This window comes from Martes martes (assembly GCF_963455335.1).
Source record: "Martes martes genome assembly, chromosome: 18".
Lineage (NCBI taxonomy): Eukaryota > Metazoa > Chordata > Mammalia > Carnivora > Mustelidae > Martes > Martes martes.
In genome coordinates, this window is record NC_137906.1 from 22,776,408 (window position 1) to 22,802,251 (window position 25,844).

At 52.4% G+C, this 25,844-nt stretch overlaps 1 protein-coding gene across 2 annotated transcripts in view; it reads left to right on the plus strand.

Moving 5' to 3' along the window:
• Positions 1-25,844, plus strand: part of GTF3C1 (general transcription factor IIIC subunit 1) — a 67,863-nt gene that overhangs the window by 9,225 nt on the left and 32,794 nt on the right. For both annotated transcript variants that reach the window (XM_080831135.1, XM_080831134.1), the window contains exons 5-11: positions 1,242-1,338; positions 6,032-6,155; positions 19,037-19,204; positions 20,976-21,091; positions 22,147-22,453; positions 23,023-23,240; positions 25,444-25,580. In XM_080831135.1, the coding sequence (XP_080687261.1) occupies positions 1,242-1,338; positions 6,032-6,155; positions 19,037-19,204; positions 20,976-21,091; positions 22,147-22,453; positions 23,023-23,240; positions 25,444-25,580 (1,167 nt within the window). The remainder of the gene's footprint in view (positions 1-1,241; positions 1,339-6,031; positions 6,156-19,036; positions 19,205-20,975; positions 21,092-22,146; positions 22,454-23,022; positions 23,241-25,443; positions 25,581-25,844) is intronic.

The following is a 25,844-nucleotide window of genomic DNA, read 5'->3' on the forward strand; positions in this document are numbered from 1 at the left end:
ACGGGGAATGACTCTGAGTCCCCCCTGGCCACATGACCCAGGCCTTGCCCTTCACCCAGTGGTCTGGCACGTACTCCAGCAGAGAGGTGGATGAACACTGAGGATTTCCAGTGCCTGCTACGTAGCACTGGCCTGGACCCAGAGAAAGTGCCCAATACACGTGTCTAGATAGACTATTGACTGAGGATTTCCAGGAGTAATGATATCACTGTATTCCTGTCAAAATTCCAAGTTCAGCTTCAAACCTATGTTTTAGAAATCCTACATTAGAGAGAATCGTGCTTCGAGAATTTGCATTTTATTATCTTACTATGCATTGGTTAAATACCCGTATCAGCAGACTCCTCACTGGCGTGTAGCCTGTGTCTACAGAGAGCATAGGTAGCAGCCGTGGGTGGCAGGGAGAACAGTGGACTAAGTCATCTGTACTTGACTTGGACAAAGTCACTTGAGCTCTCTGAAGCGTGGTTTCCTCTTCTGGAGCATGGCCACGACCCAGTGCCTGTACTGGTCTACGTATAGGAAATACTTGTGCCTGCCTTTCTTTATGCCTCGAGAAGCAGTCAAAGTGAAGCCTTGGGCGTTGACTCTGAATCGCATACCCTCCCTGCCCCAGGCCTGCGGGTACTTAGAGCCAAAGTCACCTTCCCCAGGCACCCACAGTCCGGGAGCCTTCCGCTCTCTTTCATAGCTTCCTTGGCGGCCATTAGCTTGGAAGCCATCATGACACAATAAAAATGAGGTGGAAGTTGGGGTCATCTGTTCCAGGGAAGTCAGAGTAGAAGCCGTACTTCAGGATCAGAGACATCAGGACAGCGAAGAGAGCGCTGGGTGCGGACAAAGACCTAGGTTCACCTAGGTTCGCCTCTTGACTCTGACCTTCAGAAAAGCCTGTTCACTTCTTTATTAAATAATCCCTTTACCAAGTGAATCGTGCAGAAAATAGAAGGTGCTTCCTAAACTTTATGGTTTTATAAAAATGTAAGGCGTTTTCAAGAATCAAGACAGCTGCAGCCAGAGAGTCTGGTCTGTACGCTGTCGCTACTTTTGCCATGTGACCGAACCGCTCCAAGCCATGGTGTCTGCCCCGCCAGGTGTGGAGTGTGGCCTGGACCATGGCTGAGACCTAGGACCCAGGTGGTCTGATCTGATATGTTGTCATTTAAGTCTTGACATCTTTAAAAAACAGGCGCTCTTTAGCAATAGGTTTGAAAAGATGAACTGTTCTGTGTTTCTCACAGGAGGAGCAAATACGACATCCTCATGGAGAAGCTCTCGGGTGTGCTGAGCACACGGACTAACCAGATGGAGACCCTGGGCAGGCTGAGGGAGGAACTGGTGAGTGCCCAGGGCCGCCTGGGTGCCGGGCTGGAATGATCTGTGCCGCAGCCTGGACCTCTTTGTCAAGTGTGGATTAGATGACTGGCAGATGGAAGCTGTTAATGGACTCGACCGTCCCTAATCTTGAAACAAGTGGGCTCTTCCTTTGTTTCACAGGATAAGAAAGTGCTCAGTCCTTTGTTGGAGGCCTTCATGCTCTTAACTGGCTCCCATCGCACCCCCCCCCCCGCCCCCGCCACCGACACTCACAGTTTGCTCTAGGACATGCTGTACAAGTTCATATGGAATGGCCAGTCTGGACATTTAGGGGTGCTTCTGTAAGCGCACTTCTAATTCTGTCTCCACTGGCTTGATACTGAAAGGGCATCGTGACTTCGCAGAGATGCTGGCGAGGTGGTGCTGGGAGAAAAGCACAGACTGCCCAGCTTGGTCTCTGGGCCCCCGGAGGAGAGGCGGGAATGAAGCGGGGAGAGGAGGACAACATGGAGGGGCCTCGCTGCCTCCAGGCTGATGAGAACAGCTTTTGCCAGAAGCTAGGGAAGAGCCGGCATGGCAAAGGGAACAGAAACATTGTCCTGTAGCTTAGACGGCAGAACTGAAAACCTAAAGTTAAAAGTCAGGCAATTTGGGTCACCGTGATTAGTCCACAAAGGGACGTGGTGTGGAGTCTTGATTATCGGCCCCAGGATAATCTGTGCTGCTCACCTCCTGCTGTTGCATTGTGGGTGAAGCCCGTCTCTGGTTCCATCGGAGAGGGGAAGGGGCCTCTTCTCTAATGCTAGATCTACTACATGCCCAAGTCTCTTTAAAATATTTTATTTGGGGTGCCTGGGTGGCTCAGTCTGTTGAGCATCTCCCTTTGGCTCGGGTCATGATCCCAGCATCCTGAGATCGAGCCCCACATGGGGCTCCCTGCTCAGTGCAGAGCCTGCTTCTCCCTCTCTGCCCCTCTTCCCTGCTTATGCTCTCTCTCACAAATAAAATCTTTAAAAAGTAATAATAAAAAGTAAAAGATTTTATTTATTAGGAACCCTGGGTGTCTCAGTTGGTTAGGCATCTACCTTTGGCTTCAGTCACAATCCCAGAGTCCTGGAATCGAGTCCCACGTAGGGCTCCTTGCTCAACAGGGACCCTGCTTCTACCTCTGCCTGCTGCTTCCCCTGTTCGTGGGCGCGCGCTCTCTTTCTGATGAATAAATAAAATCTTTTTTAAAAAATTGTATTTATTGTGAGAGAGAAAGCGTGTACATGTGAGGAGGGGGAGGAGCAAAGGGAGAAAATCCCAACCCAGGGCTCCATACCATGACCCTGGGATCATGACCTGAGCCGAAATCAAGAATTGGATGCTTAACTGACTGAGCCGCCAGGGCGCGCCATCCCAGGTCTGTTTAGAGCACAGCTTATGAGGCTTACAGGTCAGATTTGGCCTGTGTGTTGTTAAAAGTACATTTGACCTAGCCTTTTTTTTTTTTTTTTTTTTTTTTTAAATTGAGAGTTCACATAAAAACCTGTTTCCAGCTTCCTTTGAAATGTCAGAGGCTCCGGCAAGCCTGGGCCTGGCCTGCAGTCTCTCTCGACAGCAGTCAGCTCAGGCCAGCTGTGCACTCCCCTACCCCGCCTCGCCCCAGGACCCTTCCTTCCTGTCACCTCTCAGACAGCAGGCCCGTGTCATTTGTCAGTATACATGCAGTGCTGTTTGTGGTAAGAAATATTTTTCAGTATTTGAGTCTCCATCAGAAGTGGAAAATGAAAGGCAGACCGATAAAGTTTCTTTAGGGACCCTAGTAGAAATTAAGAAAATTCCTCCTTGCTTAAGCAACAAATTCTGCACACTCTGTCCTTCACATTTCTTGTCCAGCAGACACTGCAGATTGAAGCCCTCTGCCCGACCGGGTCACCGAGGCATGGGGAGAGCGGGCTAGTCTGGTGACACAGGTCACCATGGCCTCGCTCAGTTCCATTACTTACCCAGCAAATACTGCAGCAAGCGTCTGCTCAGAGTCAGAGCTGGTTGCCGCACCGTGGTGACAGAAGTTAGGATGACGGGTCTCACACTGTCATGGAGCGGTGTCACCGGAGGGCGGCCGTGTGAACACACACTTAGGCTCGAAGCCCATCTAAAAGGATGACGTCCGAGCTCCTTGAAGGACGCACTTTCTTCAGAGCTGGGAGAAGCTTTATGGAGCAGCTTCTGGCCAAGCGGGGCTTTGGAGGTGATGTGTTTCCCAGGTAGACAAGAACTGGCATTTCAGGCCCGGGAGAGCGGTTCGGGCTGACGTGTCCGAGGTGCAGGAATCCAGCCGCAGTGCTCTGGCAGGGGTCACAGACATGTGGCTGGGGAGGGAAGATGGGGCTGGCTAAGAGAGGTCCAGAGTGCCAGGCTGAGGAGCTGGGCTGTGGCCTTCAGCCTCGTAAACTGCTGGCTGCAGTTCGTGGATGGAGAAGTTGCATCTTTTTTTTTTTTTTTTAAAGATTTTATTTATTTATTTGACAGACAGAGATCACAAGTAGGCAGAGAGGCAGGCAGAGAGAGAAGGGGAAACAAGCTCCCTGCTGAGCAGAGAGCCCAATGCAGGGCTCAATCCCAGGACCCTGGGATCATGACCTGAGCCGAAGGCAGAGGCTTTAACCCACGGAGCCATCCAGGCGCCCCGAGAAGTTGCATCTTGAGGATCAAACCAGGAGGAGGAAGAGAGCTTGGAGGTGCGGGCGGGAGGCGGATGTTGGCAGCTAGGGCCGGCTTCCCAAGTGGCAGACTGCTAGAATCCTTGGAGATGTTTCGATGACTGGGGCCAGGATGCGAGGGGGGACGAAGTGGGGTGGGGCATGAAGGAGAAGGAATCTTGCTGTCTGGCTGGAGTGATTGCATCTCCCTGAAATGGACAGGGCGGGAGGGCAGGCTCAGGACAGCAGGGAGCAGGCCCGCTTGTTTACTGCTCAAGCCCCAGCGGGCGGACGGCCAGAGCCAAGCCCATGATCGGTGCTCAGTAAATATTTGTGGAATGAATGCATGAATCAAGTAGAGAGTACAGAAAGATGAACACATTTGCGGGAGGACGAGGCGCGTGACAAATCTGACTTGAGGATTTATTGAGTCTGAAGATCTTCTGAGACTTTTTACTTGGCAATGTCTGGTCGGCAGCTGGAAATAGGGTCAGAGGGAGCTGAGCAGGACTTAGTGAATAATTAGCCGATACAGGGGGTTGATGCCATGAATATGGATGCTGTCTTTTTTGGGGCGTGGGGGAGGCTCACGCTACTCCTTTTCCTTTTTGCAGGGCAGATTGTGTGAGTCCCTGATGGCAGCCCCCCAGAAGCTGGGACTACATCATCCTCCCTTGCTTCGGATGGTCCAGGACTTAGGACCATATGTTAGGGGCTGAGATTTGATGGATGAACTTCCGTAGGGTCTTTCCGTGATGCTGGGGGCACAGCTAGATTAACGATAGAGCCCATTTACAAGCCGGTGTGTTTGAATGAGCCATATGTGAGTCGTCTGTATTTTTTTGATAGCCATATGTTCTCCTGCCCAAGGGCTGGGAGACTGGCTGGCCTTGAGAGTTGATCACACATACGTGGCGGCAGCCCGCAGACATTTGTTCCGTCTCTGTCTCCCAGAGAGGGAGAGGAAAGCCGTGAGACTCCAGGAACGGCTCCCTTGGTTCTGTCCACGGCTTACAGCAGCCGGAACTGGCCTCACGACTCCAGGGGTTGCAAAGGCAAATGCAAGTAAGCGGCCAGGATGGATACATGAAAGAATGAAACAGGCCACATAGGAAAAAAATGGTTTTGCAGTCGGTACGAATTCAAGAAGTACTTAATTTTCCTCTTGGCTGTCCTAAGAGAAGATGGCACCTACCGGTAACAGGAGCTGACCTTCAGCTCTGACATGTGAGGGGCCGGCAGGGCCACTTTGCCTGGGCACGCCTGGCCTGGCTCCCCCCAGGGGTCACCCTGAGGACCCGTAATCCCAGGATTTGTTGCCAGAGTTCTTCCAAGTGAAGCCAGAACCTTTTTTTTTTTTTTTTTTAAATGAAGTCTCACTTAAATGTTGGCAAGTAAATCACTTATTTTCACAAACGTGTAGATGGGAAAACATGGCCTATGCCGGAAGCTGCTCGTTGATGACCCCTGCAGTTAGGGGCACATAGGATCACTTTGGTCACATTGCCTCGCAGCTCTGTGAGGGATAAGGTGCACACACCCCTCCTCATTTTGTGGAAGCTTCGCTGATAAACTGAACATTTTTTTGGCACTACATTTTTTTTTCTATTTTTTTTTCCATTGCGCAGGGGAGGTGTGTGTGTGTGTGTGTGTTAATAGCACACTCGAATGGTAAGAAAACCAAACACTGACAGTATGCAATGAAAAACCGCCTTGTAGCTCTGCCCTGCTGTCTGCCTCACTCCCATCCCTACGTGTCCTTTCAGGATCTTTGAGCAAATAAACCTCTTTCCCCGTTTTGTCATCAAAACCATTTATAGAATCCTTTATTTAGTGCTCTGGACCTTGTTTCTGTTTCCTTGACAGCATAGCTTGAAGTCTTTCCTCCTTAGCCCCCCCAGTGTTCCCTTGTTCAAGGAAATCAGTTAACCCGGGTTAACCCTGAACCCATGTTTGCTGACATGACTGCAGCGGTTGCAAACGCCTCGCTCTCATCTGATGGCAGCTCTTACGTTGTGTTTTGGCAGGGGCTGTGCGAGAGGACATTTAAGCGGCTGTACCAGTACATGCTGAACGCTGGCCTTGCGAAGGTGGTGTCTCTCCCCTTGCAAGAGATCCACCCTGAGTGTGGGCCTTGTAAGACAAAGAAAGGTAAAGGCGGTCACAGCCTCTGTCCCCTTGGCTGTGCAGACGGCTTTCACTTCTCCCTTCCAAGTTCAGCCTTTTTCTCTCCCCACGTTCAACCTCGCCATGGGGTGATTGCACATTTGTTTGTCTCTTCATTCCTCAGCGCCTCGCTTAGGGTCCCCTGTAGCAAAAGTGCTCAGGAAATGTTTGCTGAGCGAAAGTAATCCTAAGTGCCAGCATGCGTCTCTGGGGAGATGTCCCTCCAACATCTCAGCTTCGAGGTGTCCAGAAACAAGTCCCATCTTTTCCTTGCTTTGCTAAACCACTCTTCTTTCCAGTGTTTTGAAAGTACCAAAGCTGTGTTGCATGATCTCAGTATTCTGTAGCCCTTGCAAGGTTGGTGGCAGTGTCACCTTTTACATAGAAGAAAGTTAAAGGTAAGAGATGCAAAGTCATTTACATAAGGTTGAGCCATCAGTAAGTGACAGATGGGGGATTTGAACCTTCCAGGAAAGTTAAACTAACCGTATACTGTAAAACTTTAAAAAACCTTCCTTAGTCTTTTATTTTTCTCTGTTCTTGATTTTTTTATGTCATGCTGTTCATGACGAACCGAAGTCATTTAAGAAGCTGAGGGTCAGAGCTTTCAGTAGAAGATGATAGATGGGACATATGCATTTATCTGCTCTCTTCCCAAGCTCTTCCCTAGTGATGACAAGGGATATAAAGGGAATCGGCCTGCAGGTACAAAGAGACTAGGACAGGAATGACAGCAGAGAGTCGTCAACAGTGTTCTGGAGCTCAATGCAGAAGGACAGATAGTAACGGACTGAACAGCCTGGGGAGGCTCAATGCCAGTGAAGGGCAGTAGCCAAGAATTGATGCCTCAGACCCTGAAATAAATGAAAAATGTGGCGATTCCAGGTACCTTTGAAGACAAGTTCGGATGGTGTCGGAGACCAGGGGGTTGGTTGGCTCTGTGTGTGAGAAACTGCTGCTTCCCCAGTCCTCTCCCCTCCTTTGCATAGCCAGTCAAGAGGCCCTTTCCCACAAAGATTTGGCTTTTTCTACTTTTCTCAAGATAAGATGCGTTGGAAGGTTTCTGGATTCACAGACCCAGCTGGGGACAGGGTGACATGCTGAAAGTAGGACACTAAAAGGGGAGGGTCCTCTCACTGTGGTTCCAAATTTGACTCTGGAACATTGGCAGCGAGACTTAGTGTCCCCTAGGCTGGTGGCTGGAGGCTACTTTTCTGCAGAAACCAACCAATCCAAGAGAAAAGTCTAGATACTGAAATTAGAGTGATCCCAACAAAACCGCTGTCCCCTGCCTGCTCACCCTACACAGAAGGCCACTCAATCGCTCCTTCCCCTTCCCCACCCCGCACGACACCCAAAACATAGTCTTTGGGCAGCAATTTAATGCTTCACCAAACATTTGAGAAGTCTAATAGGAATGTAACAGAAACAAACAAATGTAGGAAATAGAAACAAAGTGAGGAGCAGAGGAAAACCTAAAAGAATTGGCAGAGAGAAAACATTGCATCCATGAAAACACAGCGAGAAGCGCTCAAGGAGGGACATGCAGAAAATAAAAAAGAGCTCTTGCAAATAGAAGAAATGTGACTATTGCAATAAAAGATTGAGCAGAAGGGAAGGTAGTGAGATAAAGTTGAGAAAAATCTCTCAGAAAAACTCAAAAGAGGTGAGAAACAGAGCTAAGTTGAAAATAAGACGCTTAAGCCTAGAAGGTCCAGCGTCTGCACAAAGGGCTCGGGGAGAGACACAATGTGTGCAGAGGAAGAGGGAAGACAGTGAGGAATGACATGAGCGAGTCTCCCAGATCTGCAGGACATAAGTTCTAGAGAGCAAAATACCCATCAGGTGTCTAGCACAAAGAACACACAGAACCCCACAAAACATAACACCCTGGGACTTTGGAAACCTGGAGCAAAGGAGACTTCAGAGAGGAGAAGGCAGACTTCCCAGTAATAAATGAAGCTGGGTGGCCTTGGAGCAGCACTTTCATGCTAAAGGGAATGGATTTTCCATCTGGCGCTCTCTGGTCTGCTTTCACGTTGATCCACTGTGAAAATACGGAGGTTTTCACACATTCAGATCTGAAACAGTTCATCTCGCATCTCCCATGTTCCCTTTCAGGAAGCTGCAGGAGGATATAGACCATCAAACAGCAGACTGAAAGAAGAGGCAGGAAAAGGGGGGTCCAGGTCATGGGGGAGACCGGGAAAAACATGGGGAGATGGTGAAGGGAAATCAGCGTGATGGGCGCCATGGCAACCCGGCCATACGGGAGCAGGGCTGAAGGGCTCTGGAGGGAAGGAAGTCCACGCAAAGCATCAGCTTCCCAGTGAGTGTTTGTTTAGAGAAGGTTGTGGGTTGGCAGAGGGCCTGCATAGGAATTAGTGTCAGGTACACACACCAAGGCAATGGGAAAGCACGAAGTTATTAAGACCGAAGAAAACCAGAAGGTGTATAAGAAAAAAAGGTTAGGGCCTATATGCTTGACTTTGTGGGCACAGTAAGTAACCTACAGAGGCTGGCTTCGTTACTGCAGCTCAGGAGAGAGTGTGCTGATGGACAGACCACAGCCTACCCAATGAGCTGCTTGGTGTGTACTGGAGGTCGGCAGTCATGTTTGGCAAGGGACCGTGAACTGCTGATCTGAGGGGCTCTTTCTTCCTTGACCTTGCTGAACTGATCAGTCACTGCCCATCCTGCCTGGCTTCCCTGTGTCGGAGCAAAGTTTGTGAAGGAGCTGGTAACAGACAAACATTACTGTACAGGTGAATAAACCAAGGCAGGTCTCCCCAGAGGTCAGGAAAGCCCCTAGAAGGGACCTCACCTTTGAGTCCCTTCAGTGCCAAGGGCACTTGGGACTGGTCGAATGCCTGAGATCCCTCCAGAAAGGTGGTGTCAGCCTTTTCAGTAGAAAGAAAACCAGGAAGTACCGCCAGGTCCTGTGGCAGGGGTGAAAGAAAGTCCCAGAGGTCTCCTGGGGACTTCTCTGCGTGCTTAATACCGTAATGACCTGTGGGTCTGTTAATTTATTTCCTGATTTTTTGGAAGGAAGACATTAAAAATAAACAGATGGAATGATTTTTTTTTTAAGATTTTATTTATTTATTTGACAGATCACAAGTAGGCAGAGAGGCAGGCAGAGAGAGAGGGGGAAGCGGGCTCCCTGCGGGACTCGATTCCAGGACCCTGGGATCATAACCTGAGCCGAAGGCAGAGGCCTAACCCCACTGAGCCACCCAGACACCCCGGAATGATTATATTTTTAAAGTAAAGAGAAACTGAGAAGGAGACACCCTTAAAGAAACTTTCTTGCTGGGCAGGCAGCCACAGAGCAAAGCTTGTCCCAGGCTTGGGGTCCCTGGAAATGTAAGCCTGCCCCTTGCAACTAAGACACCAATCAGCAAACTCTGTTGTCAGACAGCCCTGGGTCAGAATTCTCATTCTGTCACTTCCTGTTGGGGTGACCTTCTGCAAGTTTTGGCCTCTCCCCACCTCAGCAGAATTATCTGGGGATAATAATGCAACTTTTCAGAGTGTCATGGGGCTTATAGAAGACCGTGTACACAGCAGGGGCCACAGACTAGTGAATGGCCACGTGTAGCAATGTGTTTTGCTTGGCTCACAGTGTGTGTTTTCATTGAATTCATTGCTGGGTATTTAAAAATCAGAAATTGTCCCTAAAAAGTCAGCCTTTCAACTTCCCTGCAAAAAGTGAAATTAGGCAACATTAAACTGTCTTTCTTTAATAGCCATCAGCCAGGCAGAGAGATGCTGCTGTCTTTCCACAGGGCCCATGTTCCCCACCCCCCAAAGACACCCTGCCTCCTGCTTTGTGTGTCTGCGTCACATGGTGAGTGGTCCCCGTTTTATTGAAGCCTGGTGTTGGCAAGAGAAGCCCAGAAACCCCCCAAGACTGGCTACTGATGATCATGATGGCTTTAGCTCCTGACATGGGGGAAGTGGGCAGACCCCTAGGACAGTGACCGTCAGACATTTTAGATTGTCACACACCGGCATGGTAGAGCCCATTCTGACCGTTTAGGAGGCTCATCTCATCCCAGGCTGGTCTTGTTCCCCACCTCCTGCTGCTCGGGCTCATGGGCTAGGTGCCCCTCACTCCCGGTGTGACTCAGGTATTTCTCTATGTGACTCGTTTCCAGCTAGGCCTGGAGCTCCTTGAGAGTAGTGGCCCCGCCTGTCACGTACTTTTATCCTTGAGGCCTCTGCAGTGTCTGCTCGGAACAGTGTAGGTGCTGAGCAAGTGTTTAGCAAATTTAATTTAATTAGGCACCACTTGGTTCCTCTCCTTGTGTGGGAGACAAGGGATGAAGACAGTTTTAGTCTTTTTTGTCTTGTGCCTTGTCTTCCCAATTTACAGAATTAACATAAACCTTCCCTCTAAGGCATTATAGCACAGACAAGACTTAAATAATAAATAAAGATGATGGATTACTTCATGTAAATTTACAGGTGTGCCTGGATATATACGAGTTGTTTCTAAGAGCTGTAAATAAAGAGTTTGGATTTGGGCATATTTCAAGTACATTACAGGAAGCCGCAGTGATCTGCTTTGCAAAAAGAAAAAAAAAGCCTCTGTTATAAAAACGGTCACCCTGAACTGATCTGTTTTGCAAAATTTGGATTATATTCTTCAAGTGTTTACTAGTCATACTGTGTTTATTCATTTGGGCTGAGAACAAAGGGGAAGAGAAAGAGAAGTTAACTTTGTGATTCTTCTGAAAATGATGGCCAACTGGAAGCAGGTGACAGAAGTTGTGTGCCCTGGGGCCCATGACGGACGGGCTCAGTCAGCAGCTTGTCCAGCACTGAAAAGGATGAAGAAGGGGTCCGAGCACCTATATTCCCCTGTTTTTCCCTGTTTAGGATATAGACTCTTCCCATAGCTATTAACTCATGACCCTTAAAAAGAAAGAACAAATTCAACAAGATTACAGGACACAAGGTTAATATACAAAAATCAGTTGTATTAACAATGTGAAAACAAAATTAAGAAAGCAATTCTGTAGCATCAAAAAAATAACACACTTGGGAATAATGCATTCAAGCACAACAAGTATAAGACAGTCTGAGAACTACAGAACAGTGTGGACAAATTTAAGATCTAAGCAGATGGGAACATCCCTTGTTTATGGATCTGGAGATTTTTTTTTTTTTTTTTTGAGATTTTATTTGGGGGAGAGAGAGCGCACGAGCGAGGGGAGGAGCAGAGGGAGAAGCAGACTCACCACTGAACAGGGAGTCCCAATGTGGGGCTCAATCCCAGGATCCTGAGACCTGAGCCGAAGGCAGACCCTTAACCGACTGAGGAACCATGCAGGCGCTCTGGATCTGGAGTTTTAATGTAAAGATGGCAGCACTCCCCAAACTGGGAAAATCCCAACTGATGTGTAGACTTCGGCAAGCTAATTCTGAAGTTCATACGGAATTGCAGGGTGCCCAGAAAGTTAATCTTGAGAAAGAAGAATCAAGTATTGTAGGAAGACTTACACTTCTCAGTTTTGAAACTACTGCAGAGCAACAGTAATCAAGCCAGTATGGTACTGGCACAAGGACAGACCGATCAAGGAGTAGAATTGAGAGTCCAGACATATGCCCACATGCCATGGTCTGCTGATTTTCAGCAAGGGTGCCAAGACCATCCAACAGAGGAAGAAGCCAGTCACAAAAGGCTATTGCTGTCCATTTGAAGGAAAGTCCAGAGTGGGGAATCTAGAAGTAGATCAGTGAGTGCTTCAGGGCACCCAGGGTGCCAGCTGCAAGGTCTAAGGTGGGGAAGTGTTCAAAATTAGATTGCGGTCATATACACCTACCCTGGGAATACACCACATCACCACTGGTGTGTCCAGTGCGCGAGGTGAATGGTGCGGAATGTGGATCGTAACTCAGTAAAGCAGTTAAGAATGAACAGCAAGAAACACTTGTAACGGGTACAGCAAACTCAATTAAGATCATTAAAATGGCACAGAGCGACTTTTGAAAAGTTATAGTGGGATTAAAGTATACAAGCTAAGGAAAAAGAGAAATAAGCCATATCGAGAAGGATTAAAACACAATAAAATAAAGATAAAGGTTTAAAAGAGCTTTGAAACCAGGAGAGTGGAATTAAAAAGAATGAAGATCAGAAACACAAAAAGGATAAAGAGTGAACATAAACATGAAAAGGATAGAAAAAGATCATCAGGAGCTGAGTTTAAAGCTTAGAAAATTAGTGGCATGGGGCGGGGGGAAGGGCACGGTGGTGGAACCAGTAAAATAGTTAAAATAGCAAGATTTGTTTCAGTTAAAAGTGGCAAAGTTGATTAAATGATGCCAGCTTTAAAATGAAGGGTAATTACTCTCAATATTTAAGGCAGATAAAAGAAACAGACATTTTAATATGAAAATAAAACCCCAAAACGACTAGTGGCAAGCGCCTAAAATGTGGAATAAGGAGTAAGATCCTCCGTGGCGTTCATTCCAGACCTTGAGTCAGGTCAAGCTGAGCCCCGAGCAGCCCTCCCACTCGCAAAGGGGCTAAGCACCTGGGGACTATGACCTTGGTGGGAAATAGTCCTTCCCTTGCGGCTCCTGTGCGCCCGTCCCAGCTGTGCTGTGGGAGGTGGAGGCAGGTGGTGAGGGGCTGGAGGACTAGTCTGCAGAGTATGATGGGGGCATGTGGCAATAAGTGTGCCACACACAGGACTGATGTGGGAAGGGGCTGGCAAGGTTGCTCTCAGGGCTCGGAAGAGGCGAGGGCAGGGACATGTGAGCATGTGCCTGGTCGCAGAGGGGACTGGCTGGCCACAGGTTGGCTGGGAGGCCAGTAAAGTGACAGATGTATCCATGCCGGGTGCCACTCCATTCTTAACTGGTGCCTGGCTCAGAGCCCTCAAGAAAAGTCCACTGCGGTCATGCCCAACCCAGCATGGTTTCCACCAGCCCTTTCCTTCTATGGGTCTCTTAAGAACCTCCAGGGACCTAAACAGGTCTATCCCTGACTTAGCCCAAAGGGCTTGGGGGGTGGTTCTTGCCCTGGGTGTTCAGTGAGGGCTCTGGAACTCGTCACCGACTAAGAGCATTGTCCTAAAGCTTGGAGCCCTCTTGTCACCTTGCTCGGCTAGCACAGGGAACTTGGGCTCCATCGGCTTATCTTGGGCTGTGAGAAAGAGGAAGGCACCAGGGGACATTCTTCCGTTCTGTTGTCCCATTCGTGGACGGTCTTGGAGCCCGGGGAAAGGTGGAGAAGCCATCCATAGATTATGCCAGGCTCTGTGCCAAGTGTTAGTGCTCGATTCAGATCCTTTTTGGCCACCCTATCATGTGGGTGCTTTTCTTTTCCTTCCCTCCACTGATAAGAAAACCAACTCACAGATCCTTTGCCTTGGGTCGTAGAACAAGGAAGGGCCAGTGTGGAGGTTTGAGCACAGAATGTGTGAGTCTCTAACCAGGGCCCTTGGCTACCTCCTTGAGAGAGGGCAGGGGCTGAACTCATGGGCCATGGGGGCTGGTGGGTGAGCACCTGGGGCCAGAGCAGTGGCAGGGGCTGAAGACAGGGCCAGCCTAGGACAGCCCGTCCAGGGCAGGAAAGTCGGAAGATGTGGGCTCCCCCTGCTGGTCTCTCCAGTCCATCTCCCACATCCACCACAGAAATAACCAAATCATGCCTAAATAAAGGCAAACAGGGCTACAAAATAAAAAATAACGAGAGACATTGCTTGGCCTCTAAACCTCACACAGTCAGCCTTCCCATTCATCCCTGCCCTTCTGCCACCCTTTGCCCGAGTCTGCCTAGACAGTTCTGGGTGCCCTCTAGCATCCGCCTCTGGCATCTCCCCTCTCGCCTTCCCCTGCCTAGCTCCACTTGCCGCCTCATTTCCCAGCACTCCTGGCTCCTTTCCCTGTAATCACGGAGCCGGTAGTGTGCTTCGTTTGTGAGGCTGAGCCCCTTACCGGCATTCAATCCACAGGTCCTTCCCAACAGTTCAGTTCAGCCATGCTGTTAGGATTATGTCCATTTTACAGAGGAAGAGACTGAGGCTCCAAACGCTTAGCCCGACTCGGGGCTCCATCTCAGCCCAGAGATCATGTGCCACCCAGGGATCCCCAGAGCCCAGATTTCTAATCAGTTCTATCACTGATGTCTGGGCTGCAGCATTAGGAGTGCAGCCCTGAATTCTGTGTCCAGCAGTTACCCAAAGCCCTTACCTCCTTAGATTGTCCCATGGTCTGGTTTCTCATTCCAGTTTCCAGACTACCTGAATGACACCCTAGCACTGACAACCCCAGGTCCATCTAGGGGTGTGTGTGGGGGTGGGGTAGGTAGCAGGACGGGAGTAAAACTGAATTTACATAACCTCTCCCTAGCTCACCAGTAGGGCTGTCCCTTCATGGGTGACTTCAAGAGCAAATCTGGCGTGGTGCTCATTTGTTACATCTTGTTTTTGTTTTCTTCTGGGTTCATCACGTTGAGAGCACCAGTCTGCTAGGTGGCCGGGTGAGATCTTGGCTGGAAATGTGAGAAACACAGGCTGTTGGTCCCACTTTACCTCTGCTCAGGATTTCCCTTTACAGAGAATGGTGTTTTCCGATAGAAATTGGAAGTTGCAAGCCCAGCCAGGTTGCCCAGTGTGGGAGAAGGGCCACTTTCTAGGTCCAGGACATCCATTAGGCCACATGAACCCTCTGAGCCTGTTTTCCTTTCTCGTAAGATGGCAGGTGTCATATGCAGAATCCGCACAGTGATTAAAATAGCTTCTGAAATCACCTGCCACACCCTGGATTCTCAGGAAGGATTCACCCCTTCGTGCCACGGTGAGCCCATCCTGGATCTTCGGCACAACAGAACCGTGTGCTTGATTTGTGTGGAACCGTGGACATTAGTGCACACTCTACCTTTAAAACGCTTGAGTGCAGTGATCTGGCTGGTTCTGTCTTGCCTTTTGTTCCTGGGAAGTAAGCCCTGTGCCCAGGCATCCGTGGGTGCCATTAACAGGCCTGTGACTCCTCCGGGAAGTGTGGCTGGTTGCCAAGGTGGGCGTTCAGACAGACCAGTGGGCTCTGTTTGCCCTGTGGGTGTGTGCTGCCTGGGGTCTCGCTCCGGCCCCTTCTGCTTCGGCTTTTGCTGACTTGCAGTCTGGAACAGGCTCCTTTAAATTGCCTTAAAAATAGCCAAATATGAGCCGAAGGGATCCCAAGAATAAAAATTGGAATTCTGGGGCTGGTAAACCTCCAGAGCCATGGGAAAGGTATGGAAGGCTGGCGAAACTAATTCCCAGTGGCTCCTTGGAGCCATGAGCCGCAGACTACCCGGTGTTGCCTCCTCCACCGGCCTCAGGTCTTAACAATTCTCCCTACAACCCCACGAGGCTAGACATTGTCCTTAGCTTGGTTAAATGATCGGGGTTTCCTTGTCTGAAGGCTCTAGAAGAAAGTGCTGTTGGGACTCATGGCAGGGAAATCAGCCATGCTGTGTGGGATGGATGAAGCTGCAGACCCATGGCCCCTAACCGCCCCCAGCAGCCATCCTGCCAGGATGCATCCTGCCTGGCCTTCTGGAAGCACAGTGGCCTCGTGCTGAGCCCAGTCTGAGTGGCTTGAGCCGAACCTTCCACTGAAAGTATGCTGGAGACCCGCCTGTGCAGTGGGGTTTCTGGGGGCCCCCAGCTTCGGACTGTGCGATCTAAGGGTCAGTTCACATAAGGCCTGTGATGCGGCAGGTGCCCGCTGCTCGGGCCAGCTGACTGCTGTGTGCCAACCTCTGCATGGGCGTCTTCTCTGGGCATGAGGTGGAGAACACCGGCCTCTCATTTTGTTAAGTGGAATGCGAGGAGCTCTGCTCAGTCACTTCCCCATAGTCTTTGAAATGGGTGGTTGTAGAGCTGAGATGCCCCTTGTCCGCCTGACCCTGGAGCCCCGCTTCCTCCCAATGCTCCTCTGAAGATCTGGCCATCCTGGCAGGCAGCAGAGGCGGCGTCAGGGCCGTTGGGACAAGGCTGTGCTGAGGCTGTGATTGGGGACAGGCATCCCGTGCTGTCGGAGCAGAGCTCAGGTGCCGACCTGATGCTGCTATGAGGAGCAGAAGTTGGGAAGGCCTAGAGGGGCTTCCTTCCTCGCCCTTCTGACCCACAAGTGTGTCGTGGCCCTTCACCGCCACCCCCTGTGCTGATGTCTGCGCTGCCCTGTGTATCTTTCCTTGGCCAGTTCAGCTCATAAGGACACTAAAACAGGGTGGGAGAAAGAACGCCTGACTGTTGGTGAGATGTGCCGGTCTGTGTCCCCTACGTGCTGCCCTGGGCCACCGCCCCCGCAGAAGCCAGCGTCCCCGGCTCCAGGTCACCTGCTGTGCTCAGTCACACGGATGCCTGTGCATTAGGGGCCGTATGTTGTCCATGGTTGGGGACCTGGGCTCGGAAGACAGACAGCCTGGTAAATCCCAGCTTCTCCCTTGCTAAGGAGTGGGAGTTTGGGCAAATGCCTCAGCTCCCGGTGTCCTCAAGTGCGAAACAGGATGGTAGTGGCCACCTGCTCGGGCTGCAGGGAGGACCAGCTTATATGAAACACACAGAGAGCTTCAATCGGTGTCTGGCACGCTGCGTGCATTCAAGCGATGGGAATAGTGTTAACATTGGGAGCGGGCGGTCCTCTAGGAGCACTGTCTGAGGGGCAAGAGGGGCCCCTGGGGGCTGAGAGGCCTGGGAGGGCCTTGGGTAGAGAACAGCGGGGGAAGACCGAGTGGGGAATGACTTGGTGGTTGGTGTTCTGCCTGTGTGCTGGGTGTGCTCACTCCTAGGAGGAAATCCCAGTGAAACATCCAATTCTGTGGTCACTTGAGCCTTGAAATAATTTTTACCGATACAGACGGGCCCAAGTCCCCCTCATCACCATGCCTCCCCTCTCCATTCCTTTAGGCTTCCATCTGGAGAGGGAGAAATGGAGGGAGAGGGCAGGGCCGGAACCCCAAGCAAAGGGCAGAGCCCTGGGAAGTGGGAGAACCTGAGAGGGCCTGGCAGGCGTGGAGGGAGCGAAGGCTTGAGGAAGCCAGTGCTGTGACGTCATATTTCTTCTCTTGAAAAATCATGAGTGGGGGGGATTTGCTATCCCCGTGAGGAGTGCAGGCAAATCAGCACCAGACTGGTGCCTGAGGCTTCCCATACTACTGTGACCATTTGCCCTAGGCCTGCCTTCCGGGAGGGTTCTGGTGGATGGGCCTTGATGAGTTTGGGGCCCTGAGATGCCTTGCTGTTTGTGAATTTCACCTGCAAGCCGCATACTCTGCCCCCCTTGAGACTCCCCTTCCCCACTTGGGGTGTTGGCACCTGACCTTGCTCAGAGGTCAGTCTGCAGTGCTCGGTGTAAGCATTTCCCACCCACGGGAAGGCCCTCGGTGGCCTCAGCTCCTGCACAAGATGGCTGGGAAACAGAGACCAGCTTTATTGTGCCCCCACTTGGCACTGGTACCTGGATTACACCCCTCAGTATCTGGGTGGAGAAACTGTCCGCATCCCCTTGGTAACAGTTACTGCAGACTTAGTGACTGCAAATGGCCCTGCTTTATGGTTTCATGGTTCCGGAAGTCTGAGATGGGTGTCCTCAGGCTAAACCCATGATGTCGGCAGGGCTTTGCTCCTTCAGCAGGTCTCAGAGAGAACCCGCTTCCTGGCCATTTCCGGTCTCTACAGGGCCCCTGCCTGCCTTGGCCCCTGCTCTCTCCATCTTCAAAGCCAGCGGCCTGGCATCCTCCACTCTCGCTCTGATCCTCCTGCCTCCCTCTCTGAGGACGTTGGCCCACCCGGATTCTCTGGACTAAGACCACCCCCACAGCGAAAAGCCTTAACTTACTCACGCCCACAAGTCCCTCTTGCCATACAGGGTCACGTTTCACAGGGTCCAGGTAGCAGGGCATGGCCACCCTTGAGGGGCCCTTCTTCTGCCCCCGCACTCCTCTGTCCTAGGACCTCCTGGTGTGGGATCATTTCTTCCACGGTGGAGACCTGTGACCCTGCCCGAGTACCTTTGCCCCCACTGCTTACAAGCTCTAGAGAGTGTGGGCAAGTCATGTCATCCTCTGTACCTCAGTTTCCCCGTCTGTAAAATGCCTTCTGAGATTGTCAGGATCACACGAGTGAGTTCATACCAGTAAAGTGTTGAGATGTTTTTGCTCTCCCTGCAGCGTCTCTCAGTATAGCCATGGCCCAAGCTGGCCACTTTTCTCGCATGGTGCTTGTGTGGTTTGGGTGTGGCACACCGTGCGTGTCTGAAGGGCCACGCTGGCCCGCACCCCACTGCTCAGTCCCTCATTGTTTGTGTGGTTCCAGAAAGCCAGCGCACAGTGTTGTGTGGACCTCTTCGGCCTGGCAGCTTTTGCCTCCTTCTGGAGTTTTCTTGGAATAAATTCCCACTCTTGGCATCATTGGTGAAAGCCTTCCAGCAGTGCCCTCAGAGAGTTCTAGAACGCATCCACAGTGCTGCTGCAACTTACCGGCAGTGGGTCTCCCCTTTTAGCAATGCTGTTTGTGTGCCAGGTGCCGGTGCTGGGGAACCGGTGTGGACAGGCAGGCCCACTTCCCCCTTGTCACAGAGCTTGTCTCGAGAAGGAGAAGGCCGCTGTTTGCTTAATAGGACTGATACAGCGCCTCATTATTCCTCTCATTTGCATTTCCTTGTTTACTAATTACAGGGAACACAAAACGGTTCTATGGAGGACACGTTCAGGTCTCGTGCCCCAGGACGTGCTATTTTCAATATTCTGAACTCAGTCCTTTCTCTGGGTCTCTGTCTCAGCTGTGCCCCCTACCCCCTCCCCCTTGCCCCCCGCCACCAGCAGTGTTCTGCTCTTTGCTGGAAACCATGCCGTGTTGCGTTCCTAGGGACGGACGTCATGGTGCGCTGCCTCAGGCTGCTGAAGGAATTCAAACGGAAGGTCGAGGACGACCATGACCAGGACGACGATGAGGACGAGGAGGTCATCTCCAAGGGAGTGCCCCCAGTGGACATCGTGTATGAGCGGGACATGCTCACGCAGACCTACGAACTCAGTAGGTTCCCTGAGCGCATGCCTGCTGGCGTGTGGGTCCCGCGCACCACGGACCAGGGCTGGTGAAGGAGAGGGCGTGCAGTTGAGACTGGGCAGCGGCAGGGAGCCCTGTGGTTCCCCGGAAGGGTCAGGCTTTGGGTCGGATCTGAGTGTGAGTAGTTGCTCTGTAGGACGGCAGCAAGGTCCTGAGCCTCCATTCCCACATCCGTGCTCTGGGAATGCTCTGCACCCAGCACATGAGGGGGGCTGAGTGAGGAGCAGGACGTCACAGCAGGGCCCTCCGTGGAAGGCACGAAGAAGCTGAGCCCTTAATATTACAACGCAGACATTCAAGAGCTAGTGCGCGTCTTCTGAGATCTACCTAGACTTATTGCAGGCTCGGAGGCTGGTGAAGAGTGGGGAGAAAAGCATCTCTCCCCACGCCTCGCCCTTCCCCTGGACTCCCTAGAATCCATGTAAGACACCAGTGACCCAGAGCCGTAGACGGGGTGGCCACGGGTCTCTGTGAGGAGGAGGACAGGGGAGGAGGCACGGTGGCTGCAGGATGCAAGTCGGCAGCCAGTACAAAGCCATGCCGGGGAATCAGCACAGACTTTTTTTTAATCAACTCTTAATATCCCTCCAAATGGGTTCCTCAGAACACGTTTTGGGAAAAGCTGTCCTCAACCTTCCTATGCCAACTTTGAGCAGGTTACTAGTTTGATACGGTGACACATCCTAGTCCCCTCTTTTGATTCTTTTTTTGAAAGAAAGCGTAAGTATGCCCTTGGCTGGGTGGGGGGAGAAGAGGCAGAGGGAGAGGGAGAATCTCAAGCAGGCTCCATGCCCGGCGTGGGCCCCAACATGGGGCTCGATCTCACCACCGTGAGATCATGACTAGAGCGAAATCAAGAGTCCGATGCTCAACTGACTGAGCCACCCAGGCGCCCCTCCCTTTCGTCCTGATGTTTATTTTTGTGCAAGTTCAAGGCTGCACGCCCTCCATTGTCCAGATGGCTCGTACTTGGCAGCCTCAGGTGCCCGCCGTAGGAGGAAATAAAGGGGCCACTATTTCTGAACACAGACCTTTGCTGGCAAGCCTGCCCTGTGGTTCATGTACTTTACCTGGGGGGCGGGAGGGGGGCGCCCCTGCCCCCACGCCTGCCAGGCTCCATCATGGAGTTCCCAGTCCCAGAGCCACTGAGTAGATTTCAGAGGGCTTCTCGGAGGCACAGACAGTGATAGCATGTAGCAGGGCAGGAGCTGACAAAGTAGACGGAGCGGATGATAAAGCACAGTTGCGGCCGCTCGCTTACCACGGGGCCCCACAGCACCCTGCCCCCCTCCACCCCCACTGGCGTTACAGGACACTGCTGGCTGTGGTGTTCGGAATGCATCTGAGTCTGCCTAGAAGGTCAGGGAAATGGAAAAAGTTCTTAATTAAAAACAATTAAAAAAAAAAAAGAATCCATTTCACGGATCTGGAAAAGTCCACGTGAAAGAGTGAGCTCCCTGCTGCCGGGCAAAAGCGAGGTCGCCCGGAGCCAAGTGCACCCATAGCTGGCCACTTGGCATTTATGGCTCTAAGGGGAGGAGGCTGCACTGAAGCATTTTGGAAGGAGGGCTCAGAGGCTCCTGGCAGGGGAGGGAGAGAGGGGACATAGACTTTATTCTGCATGTTGCTTCAGCACTTGGACAAGTCTGTGATTCCCGAGGTGGCAGGAGCGGACTTGGTCTTGTGTGGGTGGGCGCCCTCGCAGAGGCTGTGGCTCACGCATTTTCATTTCCCACAGTTGAGCGCAGAGGCACGAAAGGCATTTCCCAAGCTGAAATCCGAGTGGCTATGAACGTGGGAAAGCTGGAAGCCAGAATGCTGTGTCGTCTTCTTCAGAGGTTCAAGGTTGTCAAGGTAACATGGCGAGTCACGTGCCTGCTTCATTGTGTCTGGTCGCAGGCGGAGGTATGCTAGCCCAGGGCTGTCTCAGCCCGTCTCAGCCGCAGGTGGCTGCCTGCAGGCCACTCCCTGACACTGGTTGGTGTTGGTTTCCCATTTTAAAAACAGAATGAGCCTTTAGCCCTGAAAAGTCAGAAGGAGACTGGCCGCGTTGGGGGCATAGCCGTGTGGGGGTTCCCAGGAGGCTGGCTAACCTCTTAACAGCCCCTTCAGTCAAAGCAGATGCTATCCAGGAGCCCTGGCCCCCACTCAGGCCACCCTCTCTCTCGCCATCTGCCTGGCTCCTGGGGACAGTGGGTTGGCCGACTATATGCGTCTGCTGGTCCCCTTTAGGAATTCATGCCTGCACTCCAGCCCTTATCATTCCCTCTCTTCTTGCCAACATTTGGACCGTTTGCTGGAAGGCATGATTACAGTCGAGCTGGTGATTGCAGAGTGCGTGACGTGTGCCTCGGCATGAGCTTGGCATATAGATGATGTTGCTCTTCCTACCGTTAAGGGCCCGGGGGAGCCCCTTTTCCCCTGTTCTGGAAGATAAGAATGAGTGTGGGTAGGTGATGGCCTCATCCTCCATCCCCAAGGCAGAGACCACATGGAGCTGGTGACCTCCAGTCCATGACAACATTTCTGAACCCTTGAACCCTACATAGCTAACACTCACTGCTCCCAAACCATCTCCTGCGGGCCTAGTCCTGTGCCGGGCACTGGGGAGGTGGGGAGGGCCAAATTAGGACCCTGCCCTCAGGAAGCTCACGGTCCCATAGAGCAGACGCACGTCCAGGATGGCAGTGGGGAAAACCATCTCCGACAGGCCTGTGGAAGCAGCAGCTGAGAGATGCCCAGACAGGAAGACAGGGAGGGAACACCCGTGGGGCCAATGCGGGGCCCGGGTGGTGACAGAGCAGGTGCAGGAAAGATCAGGAAGCAGCCCTTGCAGCCCCTAGCTCACCCATGTGCGTGAGTATTGTCGCTCGCTCCAGACGTGACCGAACACATCTCATCCCTTCCAGGGGTTCATGGAAGACGAAGGGCGTCAGCGGACCACCAAGTACATCTCCTGCGTGTTTGCAGAAGAGAGCGATCTGAGCCGACAGTACAAAAGGGAGAAAGCCCGGAGCCAGCTGCTAACCACCGTGAGCCTGGCCTCGGTGCAGGAGGAGTCACTCGTGCCTGAAGGGGAGGACACCTTCCTCTCCGAGTCCGATAGTGAGGAGGAGGGCAGCAGCAAGAGGAAAGGCAGAGGTTCCCAGAGTGACGGGAAGTCCTGCTCGAACGCCAGTCTCGGGGCCCACCCTCATCACTCTGCCTCGGCGAAGGGTAAGGGGATGCCCTCAGGGTTGAGGGGAGGGCGGGCAAGGCTGGGGGGCACGTGTGCCCTCCATCTGAGCTGCTGGCGATCTTCAGAAAATAGCCCGTTCAGTTTAGCAGACACCCGAGGATCTCCTTGGTGCCGTCCTAACTGGGGAACCTGTTGGTGTCACGTGATCTCGTAATCGCTAAGTTTGGAGGAGACGATCACGTAGTCTGTCTCCTGGCTGCTTGCAAGTCAGTTCTCCTTGGCCAATATTCAGTTTCTCTGTTGTGTTTTCACTAGTAAAGGGATGGGATCCACTCAGCTTCCTCTGTCCCCTTCCTCCAGCCATCTGAGGCACCCTCAAGTTTTTAGTTCAGTTAGAACTTTTGGAAACACATGCAGGGTGGAGTCTGGCATCCAGCTGAGCAGGGTAGTGGGGCGGCGGGGAGGCACGTACCCGAGTCCTCCAGCCAACCCCGTGGAATCCTGGGCCTGCGTGGGGCTGGTCCGGCTGCCGAGCAGAAGTGCCCTTCTCTCTGTCCCTCGATGGGGCCGCAGTTCAGTCGTGCTCCCCACTGCCCCTTCACTGCAGGCGGCTGGAAAGTCGGAAACCTCCACCCCCCGAAGAAGCAGCTGCCTTCCTCCCTAGGAGCGGCTGAGGAGCAACCCTGCCAGAGCTCTGCGAGCCGGGACAGCCTTCAGGACACCAGTTCCTCCTCAGACCCCGGCGTGTCCTTCAGCTCCCGCAGCATGAAGAACAGCAGCGGCGACATAACCGTGATCGAAGAGGTCAGGCACGAAAACCCAAAGGTGAGTGCTCACGGTGGGGAGCGCTGGGGGCAGCTGGACCTTGGCCTTCCCAGTTCTGCACCTGAGAGTCACGGCAACAGCAGCAGAATCAGTAATGATAAGAGCGCTGCGCGCCGAGCACTGCGTGTCAGGCAGTTGCCTGGTGCGCATCCGTACACCACCTCTCCGCCCGGCCAGAAAGCCAGCACTGTTGTTTACACAGCCTTTTCGTTTCCAACAACTTACTCTTTTTACTTAAATTTATTTTGGAAGGAAAATTTGTTTAGATTAGCAGTTCTTCCCACTCTCGGCGGGAAGATGTCCCAGGGGACATCGGACATGTCTGGACGAGGCATTTTTGCTGGTCACAGCTGGGGGAGCGGGGGCCCCCGGCATCTGGTAGGTGAGGCCAGGGGCTGCTGCTTAATCTCCTAGAATGTGCGAGGACAGCCCACAGGAGAGACTTACCCAGCCCCAGACGTCAGCAGTGCCGGCGCTGAGAAGCCCTGCCTTAGCTGGAAGGCCAGTATCACTGGCCGTGAGAGGAAGGTAATTATAAAATAGATAAAGGAAAACCGAAACTGTTCAGTACGTTCTGGCCAGATGCTGTTGGGGATCGCAGCTTTAAGGACGCAGTAGAATCAAATGCTTTTCATCAGTGTAATTAGAAGGATTAAAAAGGCAATTGACACAAGAGCGGTGCTCTCGTGACGTGATTCAGTTCACCTTAGTCCGTCCTTTGTCACTTGTATGTGCCTCGGATCCTGCCAGTGGCACCTCCTGGCTTCAACAGCACAGCGTCAGGACGAGGCAGCCTGCACTGGGCATGGCTGGGATCGGGGTGGCTTTCAGGGCTGTTCTGCTCTTTTGCGGAGGCCTCATGACACTCCATGAGGTCGATGTTGGGTCTCGGCCAGGACGAGACCCAGGAGGCCCCTGGGGAGTGAGTGACTTGCCTGCTTGATGGATGCAAAGTGGGGACCAGAACCCACATGGGTGCAGCTCCCCCCTTGCTTCTCCCTTGCTGGCATGGAGGCCTGTGCTTTCGGTACAAGCCTTACGGCAGAGGCGATGGAGCGTGGGGTTGCAAAGGTTTTCTGTGGATTTTTCTAGAAACTCGTAGCCCTTTCATCGTCTTTGGGTGGCATAACTTCTCAAGTCCCGGTTGGGACTGTGTTGCACTGAAAAAACCTGCCAGCAGGTGGATGCCAGCAGGTTCCGGAGGGTCTGCCTTGCTCCCCACCCCCTTGGCACCTTCTGCTCAGGCTCACATGTCTCCAGTGCACGCATGCTTCCTCTAGGTCCTAGAATTCCTCTGCTTGCCACCTGGCTCAGCTCTTTCTCTGCCTCTTAGAAATCTGTTCCCCAAGTAACAGAAGAATGCTGTCCTTCCTGCCACGTGCTGAGAAGAGGGCACGAAGGCCGTATCTGGAGGGCTGTTGGCCAAGCGTGTCTTCACCTTGCTCTCCAGCAGCCCATCCCCCACCCTGGCAGGTGGCCATGAGGCTCATGCAGCTCCCCTCCAGAATGTTTGCTTCGATGCGAGAGAGCACAGAGGTCTCTCTCCCGAGCCTCTTTTTGAATCTTGAACCCTTTTGAGCTGGTCCCCCTTCAGGAAAGAACCGTGCCTCTCCTGAAGCCCCGGCCCTCGGCAGGGAAGTGATCTGGGGCTGGCTGTTCTCATTCTCGGAAAGCGCCGCCCTGAGTGAGGAGGGCGTCCGGCACAGGGGGCCCTGGGCCGCTGTGGGGTGCTCATTTGTGCCAGGTGATGTGCGGGAAATATGCTGGAGTCAGGATTTCCCCTCCCTTCCTGGGACACGCAGGGGCTTGAACAAATCTGCTCCAAGGGCACATGGAACGAGTTCTTGAACAAATCTGCTCCAAGGGCACATGGAACGAGTTCACGGAAACTCTTAGAAGACAGGAACCATGAAGAGAACCGTGGGCATTTTGGCAGGAAGGGGAGAGAACACACACAGCTCTTTTCTTCTCCCCTTGTCTTTCCTTTGGCACACATCCTAATGTACTAGGGGCCACTGCACGAACCCAGCCCACCCCTCTTTCTGTCCGATATTCCCAGAGACACATGGTCCTCTTGACTTTTCCTTCCTGAAACATGGGCATAGAAACTGCCTAAAGAGGCAAAGCACGCCCGCGGGGATGGCGTCTGGCCCCCGACCGCACTGAGCCCGTTGTGTTCTCACTCTCTCGGTCCCTGTTCTAGGAGAGCAGCGGTTCCCAGAAGACAGGGAAGCATGGCCCAGGCCAAGACAAACCCCACGAAACTTACCGGCTACTCAAACGCAGGAACCTGATCATAGAAGCCGTCACCAACCTGCGCTTAATCGAGAGCTTGTTCACGTAAGGGGCCGTCCATCCGTCTGTCTGTGCTCACGGTGCATCTCAGGCCAGCTGGCTGTCACAAGTCATGGAAATGACCAAGCGGCTTCTGAGTCAGAAGATTCCCCCAGCTGCCCCGTGTAGGAGGGAGGGCTTAGCACTTGTTCTGGTGATTCGGAAAGTGTAGACACTGAGGAGTGTCGAGGCCCCAGACGGGGAGATGGAGGGAGCGAGAAGCAGAAGGTGGGAGGGGGTGCAGGGCCCCTCTCTTTCCTTAGAGAAGAA